Genomic DNA, 8,435 nt, shown 5'->3' with positions numbered 1-8,435 from the left:
CGTGGATTTTTAAAGAATATTTCTTCAAGGACTGTCAGACTTCTAGGGGTGGATTTTTAAAGAATATTTCTTCAATGACTGTCAGACTTCTAAGGCGTGGATTTTTAAAGAATATTTCTTCAAGGACTGTCAGACTTCTAAGGCGTGGATTTTTAAAGAATATTTCTTCAAGGACTGTCAGACTTCTAAGGCGTGGATTTTTAAAGAATATTTCTTCAAGGACTGTCAGACTTCTAAGGCGTGGATTTTTAAAGAATATTTCTTCAAGGACTGTCAGACTTCTAAGGCGTGGATTTTTAAAGAATATTTCTTCAAGGACTGTCAGACTTCTAAGGCGTGGATTTTTAAAGAATATTTCTTCAAGGACTGTCAGACTTCTAAGGCGTGGATTTTTAAAGAATATTTCTTCAAGGACTGTCAGACTTCTAAGGCGTGGATTTTTAAAGAATATTTCTTCAAGGACCAACAGACTTCTGTTGTTTTATTTTAAATTCTTTGAAAAGAAATATATGAAATAATATATTTTTTAAAATTTCTCTACAGGTACAGTGGGCAACATTGTATCGATCTGCATGGGTTTTTCGATGGTGGCAGTATTGGAAATATTTTATTTCATTGTTAAGTATTTGATTATAGCCTTGAAGAAGTATATTTCACAAACTACAAGACCAAAGAAATGGAAGCGGGCATCACGTTTATTCAAGCCGAATGAGCCACTATATATTTGTCCTTAAATCATTTCTTATATATTTATGCAATATCATATTAATAAAATTATATCCTTGTTATGCACCATTATTAAAATAAAGGTAAAAATTGTAGTGTGCACAAAATTAGTGTTTTTTCAATAAATTTTCAAAAGGTAAGTGCTAAATCGCATTTTTTGTTTTGTTTTGCAACTAGTGTATTTTTTCTAGGATTTTTATCATCTACCATATTCTTATCCATATTTAAATTTCAATCCTTCATGGCAATATAATTAATGGTTCGACAGGTTTTCGTCTCTGAATTCGATTTGTATCCATTGATAATTCGTTACGTAAAGTTTTAAATAATTGTTGCAGCACAAAAAAGATCACTTCACCAATACCAACTAATGAAAATCCCGCAAGAACGCCACAAATGCTGCCGATATAACCTGCAGACGAAATATTAAACATATCTTAATTTATAAGGAAAAACAAAGGTATCAATAGGCGCATAATTTATTTCATACCGCATACCACAAATAAAATACTTACTGAATTTTTCAAACCATGAATTTAAGAGGAATCGTCGATAATAGACACCATGGGTTACGCCAAAATACACATGCAGCAAGGCTAAATCTGAAAGATTTCCTTTGTGATTACTGTAAAGGAAAAAGAAAACAAATAAATAAAATTAGAATGTCGTTAAGTTTTGACGAATAGATCTTTCAATAACCTCCACTATATGGAGGGTGTCGTAGGGGGTGGTAGGTACCAAGCAAAGGCTCTGATTGGCTTTAACATGACGAAGCCCAGGCTTATCTTGGGCCCTCTTTCATCTCAATTGTGGACACCTGGGGTAGCAATATTCACCATCCGCTGAAATAGTGAGCTGATATGAGCAGCGAGTTTACCCATAAGAACTATAACAATTGGGTTGAGGCGTCGGGCTAATTACCCACACTCGGAATACCCCTCCTACTAGGAAAAAGCAACGAAAAAAGAAAACCAAAACCCCCTAATGTTGACGATCCCCGCTAACGTATACTCGTAAAGGCCCACGATTTCGGAATTTACACATGGAATGTTCGCACGCTGTACAGAACAATGACGGATGTATTCACATCGCCAATATGAGGTCAGAATAGCAATTAATCCGCTGAAGAATAATAAAGGAGCAGATGCTGATGGATAATCATCCGAGAAATAACTCTCCTTTCCATCGCATATAAGGCGCCATCCAGCGTACTGTATGAACGACTGAAGACAATGGTCAATGACATTATTGGACGATACCAATGCGGCTTCAATCCTTGCAAATCCACCATTGCCTACATTTTCACTCAGCGCCAAATCCTGAATCCGAAAAGACCCACGGAAAACTCATTGACACATTCCACCAATTCTTCGACTATAAAACCGCATTCTTCATTCTATGAGGTTGTTTAAAGGCAATTGTGCGTTCGAAACTCCTGCAAACTTGATACGGCTATGCAGGATAACTAAAGTCGGAAAAAACCTCCCACCTTCCTCACTCACGATCGCTATACTTACGGAATGATCAATTAGTCTAAAGAGACAACCTTTAGTTCGTCTATAGAAACGCCCTTCAGTTAGTCTATTGAGCTTGTATGAAGATTCCCCGAGCGTCAACTTCTCTATAAGTATACCCAAAGCTTTAGCTCGCCATTGAGCTTCAGTTCGCTCCAGAGCTTCAGCCCGCCTGTATAAACTCTCCGAGCTTCAGCTGTCTATACGGACCCGTATTAAAACACTTGGAGACTTAGTTCGTCTATAAAGAAATCCTGAGCTTCAGTTCGACTAAAAGGACACCTAAATTTCAGCTGTTCAATAAAGACCCGTCTGAAATGGCTCCATGAGTTTCAGCTCTCATTAATGAAGTTCAGGGACTTAACTTATTTATGAAGACTCCCTGAGCTTCAGTTCGTCTAAAAAAACTTCCTGAGCTTCAACTCGTCTAAAAAGACTACCTGAATTTCACCTAGTCTATAAATATTCTGAGCTTCAGCTCGTCTGAAAGGACTCCCTGAGCTCCTGCTCATCTATTAAATCTTCTTGAGATGGAAATTGTCTATAAAGCTCCTTTGAACTCTCAGCTTGCCTATAGAAACCTTCCTGCTTATTAGTTTGCCCGACTTTTTGAATTCATAATACGCAAAAAAATTCATAATACGCTTTATAAAAATCAGAACAAAAGTTGTACATTATACAACAAAGTCTGATATTGAAAAATATCCACATTATCCCAAGACTTCAATCCTTTCAACCCCCTTCGCCAACGTCACAATAGCCATACTTACGTGAATGATTTCATATTATATTCGTTTAATGGTAAATCCATTACGGTGACACTATATTGTGTTTCACTACAGGTGGGTAGACAATATGGGCAATATAATGAATCCTCCATTTCACGTTCCAGGCCAGCGGTATTTGGTCGTTGTGTCATAACATTGTACCATTTAACTGAAAAGAAGAAAACCCCACAAGAAAAATAAGGAGAAGAAGAACAATATAATATGTCAGTAACATATTGAATTGAATAAGGTAAGGTAAGTGCTTGAAGACGCCATTAAGGAAGTATTATTCGGTCTTCACTGCGACAAGAATTATAACAACAACAACTTACAATCATAACGCATCAGACATGCACGATGTTGCAGGCTACAGTAAGCGGTCGACGATGATATATTCAAACTATTCGCCATAAAGGGCAAGCATTCACACAACACAACTTGGCTGCGTGTTCGACAATAGGATATGCAACTACTGTAGGTATACGATTTTCCGAAGAGTTCGGGCAGTTCATCATTAAACATGCAGTTGCGCTATGGAGGTTATACATAAAGTCAATGAAGTGAGTATTTGAGTTTTTATAATATTGAAATATTAATATACATACCACTCGAGGTTTATAAAATCGCACTTCATCGATTGTCTGAAAAATTCTTGGATTTAAGGCTAGAAATGTATCTTTACCCCCTTCAACAATACGTTCTTCTACACTGCCGGAGGATGGATCGGGTGAGATATAGGGACTGTGTATGAAAACCTGATGAAGGGGACATTCCGATTAATACTATACCATGATATTTTGGGCATACTCACCTCAAACCTTTCCGAAGAGGCCGTTGGTATAAAGTCATCAGCTTGTGAAGCATTTAGCAAGACGACTAAACCCATATCTGGACCAAAAAATCGATGACGGAATTTACGTTTTGCTGTGTACCTAAGACATACATATAAACCAGTAATGAAAGTATGATAAAGTCGGACTGGGCCGACTATATGATACCCTTCACCACTTTAGGTATATTGTACATATGTATCCTTACAATTGCATTGCAATTTTCCCTCGAAGGAACATACTCATGTCTTTCTACAACCTATACTAAATTTAATTTCATTCGGGCAGATTTAGAGTCGTCTGCGTACCATGGGACAATATTATAGACAAAGATGTATAGCAAAATTGATACACGAATTTCGGTACGTCGCACTGTTAAAAATGTAATCTCAATCAGACACTCGTTCGAGATACATATGGAAGCTATGGCTACATCTCCACCAAAACGCAATAACGTCATTCCGGGGCCCCGCTCTGGATACGTCGTTGGGAGCTATATCTAAATCCCATCTTAATCTTAACACTCATCGTTCTAGACTTAATTCAGTACGTTATGCCAAATTTCGTGCAAATCGAAGGAAATATAGGGACTTTGGTCCACTATTTACCTAAAATCGGACGAAAATATATATGGGAGCTATATCTAAATCTGAAATGATATTTACTAACCTTAGCACACATAATTCTAGACTCATTTCAGTGCGCTATGCCAAATTTTGTGCAAATCGAAGGATATATAGGGACTTTGGTGCACCATTTACCTAAAATCGGAAGGAAATATACATAGGAGCTATATCTAAATCTGAGCCGATATTCACGAAATTTAACACTCATCATTCTAAACTTAATTCAGTACACAATGGCAAATTTCGTGCAAATACAAGGATATATAGGGACTTTGGTGCACCATTTACCTAAAATCGGACGAAAATAAATATGGGAGCTATATCTAAATCTGAACGATTTTCACAAAATTTAGCACACATTGTTCGAGGCTTAACACAATACGTTTTGCCAAACTTCGGGAAAATCAAAGAATATATAGGCACTTTGGTGCACTATTTACCTAAAATCGGACGAAAATATATATGGGAGCTGAACAGATTTTTCCCAATTTCAATAGGGTTCGTCCTTGGGCCAAATAAATGAGCTGTTCCAAATTTCATCCTATTCGAATCAAAAATGCGACCTGTACTTTGTTTATAATTTAACATGGACAGACGGACGAACGGACATGCATAAATCGACTTAAAAAGTGATTCTATGCATTTTCTCAAAAGGACCCATGTGTCTATCTCGTTTCCTTTTACAAACATATGCACAAAGACATAATACCCTGTACCATAGTGTGTGAAGTCAGCTCGTTTTTAAAAATTCCCTGGGAATCAGCACGACTATAAAGACTCCTTGAGCTTCAGTTCGTCTAAAAGAACTTCTGCGTCTCAGGTTGAAAATAAAGAGCCCCAGAGCATCAGCTTATCCTTAGGGCTCCATCGGCTTTAGCTGGTCTAGAAAGAAACCCTGAGTTTCAGTTCACTTATAAAGACTTATTATGCTCCAGCTTTTATATAAAGACAAGCCTGTGCTTCAACTCATTTATCCAGAGTTTTAGCTCGTCTAAAAGGACTCTTAAGCTTCAGCTAGTCAATAAGGACTCCCTGAGCTTCAGTTCGTCTAAAATGGCTCCCTGCGTATATGCTCTCTTATAACAAAATGTAGTAATAAGGATTTCCTAAGACCGTTCCAGATCGTCTAAAACCATCTAGAAAGACCTCTAAGCTTCAGCTAGTCTCCTCGAACTTAAGCTCGTGTATAAATACTCAATAGGCTTGGAATAAATCTATAAAGATCGTCTATAAAGGCGCCATGAACTTCAGTTCATTTTCAGCTAATCTAAAATTACCCCTGAGTTTAGCTCGTCAATAAAGACTCCTTGAACAACATCTTGACAATAAAAAGTTTCAGATTATCAGCTCGTCTATAGGGTTCCCTGAACTTCAGCTTGTCTATAAAAAATCCTGAGCTTCAGTTCGCGTGTGAAGACTATAAAAGCCACTTATGCTTCTGCTCACATAAAAATACTATCTAAGCTTCAGATCACTTATAAAGATTCCCTGAGGCTTACTTCGGATATAAGGACTCCCTGACCTTCAGCTCATCTATAAAGGCGCCATGAACTTCAGTTCATTTTCTAGCTCGTCAATAAATACTCCTTGAACTACATGTTGGCAATAAAGAGTTTCAGAGTATCAGCTTGTCTATAGGGTTTCCTGAACTTCAGCTTAAGCTCCATCTGGTCAATACGGAGCTCTCCTATTTATACACTATTTGAACTTTAGCTCGAATATCGCTACCTGAGCTTCAGATCGCTATAAAGACTTCCTGAGTCTTGGTTCGTGTAAAAAGAGCTTCAGATCGCTTATAAAATGATCTCTGAGTTTCAGCTCGTCTTAAAACTGCCTGAGTTTCAGTTCTATTATCAAGATTCTCTGAACTTCAGCCCGTCTATAAGGACTACCTGAGTTTCAGATTGCCTGTAAGTACTCCCTTAGCATCACCTCATCTATAAAGACTTACTGAGCTTGAATTTTTCTATAAAGGCTTTAGCTCTTCTCCAAGGAAACCCGAAGCATTGGCTTGTCTATAAATATTTTCTAAGCTCATGTGCGTCTAAAAACTTCCTTTGGCTTCAATTCGTCTGTAAAAACCCCTCTGAGCTTCACCTCGCCATAAAATACTTTTCTGACTCTTAGTTGATTTTTATCGCTTCCGAAATGTTTATATTTATAGAAAAACTTACTTTTTATCCCGATTAAATGTACAGCATAGACCCCTTGCGGTAAACGTCTTCGTAAATTCTTGGGCGCAATCAATTTCTTCACCTCCAAGGCGGCATCCTTTCAATATGGTGCTACAACTTGGTGTTAACTGTAAGAAAATCTCAACTTCAGACATTTTTTCCTGCTGCCTGATACAACTTCACTACGTACCAGGGCCATTCTTCGTTTCGTATTAAAGAACATTTCGTCATCCTCCCGATCGTAAATATCAAGAAATCGCTGAAATTTCAATGCATTCTCATAATCGGGCATATCACCGCGTACATAGTAATTGTATTGCAAGAATTTAATTTGCTTATAAAAATAATCGGCGCTACGTTTTCTGGGATCCTTCATGCGTCTGTTGATTACGTTCCGTTGCGTTGCATTCGATAAACAAAAGGATTTCATTAACAAACAAGAACAAAAAACCCCGTTTGGATAGGGGTAACTCACAGTTCTTCGGCATAACGTCTGGCCGACTCGTTCGATATGCGATTCATTGAACAAATCGATACAGCCGGAAATGAGACTTCACTTATGGGATATATGGGATCGTAAATAGAGGTGGTCAGCAGCCGTTTGTTCGTGTTGTTGTAATTCATAAGGAAAATAATTAGCGCCGACAATGTCAATATATGGAAGGCAAGCCAAAATAGTCTGCATCCAAATACAGTGGGTTGTGGGTGCATATGTAGGTATGTATGTTATACACATATCGTGGAATATGTGACCATATGGGAAATGGAAAAGTAACGTTTATTCTTAGTGGGGGTTTCAACATGTACCATGATTTATTTTAGAATGACAGGTTAATGGCGGTGCTGTAGTGCAAATAAATGATATTCCAGCTAATTACGCATCCTTTTCGGGGTTGGTTAATTAACAGGGAGAATGGTATTCAATTGTTATGGAAGGGAAACAGTGGTAAAGCTCGTCCATGGTAGGCTCATGGTGTTTCTGTTCATATATTAAGAATTCTGAATTCAACCTCAGCTCTCCTCTAATGAATCCCTGAACTTATATAAAGGCTACCCGAGCTCTAGGTTTGTATACTACATAGAGCTCCCTGAATATCAATTGTCTTTAAAAACTACCTGAGCCCCAGCTCACCTATAAGGTTCTCTGAGCCTCAGCTCTATTATATAGATTCCCTGAGTTTCAACTCGTTTGTAAAGACTCTCTGATCATTAGCTCTTCTATAGAGACTCTCTAAGCTTCAGTACATTTATAAAGGCCACCTGAGTTCAACGTCGTCCCTGAGTTTTGCCCTGAGCATTAACTCTTCTATAAATATTCCCTAAGCTGAAACCCGTCTCAAAAGGTTCCCTGATCCACTGCTCTTTTCTAAGGTCTACTTAGGCTCCAGGTCGTCTAAAAAGAATCCTTGAGCCTCAGCTAATCTATAAAGACTCCCTGAGCATCACCTCTTCTATAATGACTCCCTAAGCTAAAGCTCGTCTATAAAGACTCCCCGAGCTTCAGCTGATTTACAAATATTCCTTGAGCTTCAGGTCATCTATAAAGGCTACCTGAGCTTCAGGTCGACCATAAAGACTGAGACCTGAGACTCTCAGCTAGTCTATAAATTCATTGAGCTTCAGCTCTTCTATAAAGACTCCTAGATATTAAGCTCAGCTACCTGAGCTCTAGGTCGTCTAAAAATACTGCCTGAGCTTCAGGTTGACCATAAAGACTCCCTGTGTCTCCCAGCTCACCTATAAAGACACTTGAGCCTCAAGTCTCCTATAAAAACTCCCTGAGCTTCAGCTCTTCTAT

The 8,435-nt window shown here is 38.2% G+C and overlaps 1 protein-coding gene across 1 annotated transcript; it reads right to left on the bottom strand.

The window, feature by feature from the left end:
- Positions 1 to 965: 965 nt before the first annotated feature.
- On the bottom strand, positions 966 to 7,261 carry LOC133330342 (sodium channel protein Nach-like). Its single transcript, XM_061538802.1, has 9 exons — positions 7,113 to 7,261; positions 6,828 to 7,017; positions 6,638 to 6,765; positions 3,819 to 3,939; positions 3,613 to 3,762; positions 3,340 to 3,538; positions 3,011 to 3,176; positions 1,242 to 1,351; positions 966 to 1,138 (listed from the first exon to the last, which is right to left on the bottom strand). The coding sequence occupies exons 1-9, from the start codon at positions 7,259 to 7,261 to the stop codon at positions 966 to 968; spliced, it is 1,386 nt and encodes a 461-aa protein (XP_061394786.1).
- Between the last annotated feature and the right edge of the window lie 1,174 nt (positions 7,262 to 8,435).

This window comes from Musca vetustissima, unplaced genomic scaffold (assembly GCF_032173495.1).
Source record: "Musca vetustissima isolate MV318-11 ecotype Yass unplaced genomic scaffold, APGP_CSIRO_Mvet_v1 utg57791, whole genome shotgun sequence".
NCBI classification, from domain to species: domain Eukaryota; kingdom Metazoa; phylum Arthropoda; class Insecta; order Diptera; family Muscidae; genus Musca; species Musca vetustissima.
Note: the sequence above shows the minus strand (reverse complement) of the source record. Positions and strands in the feature narration are given on the sequence as shown.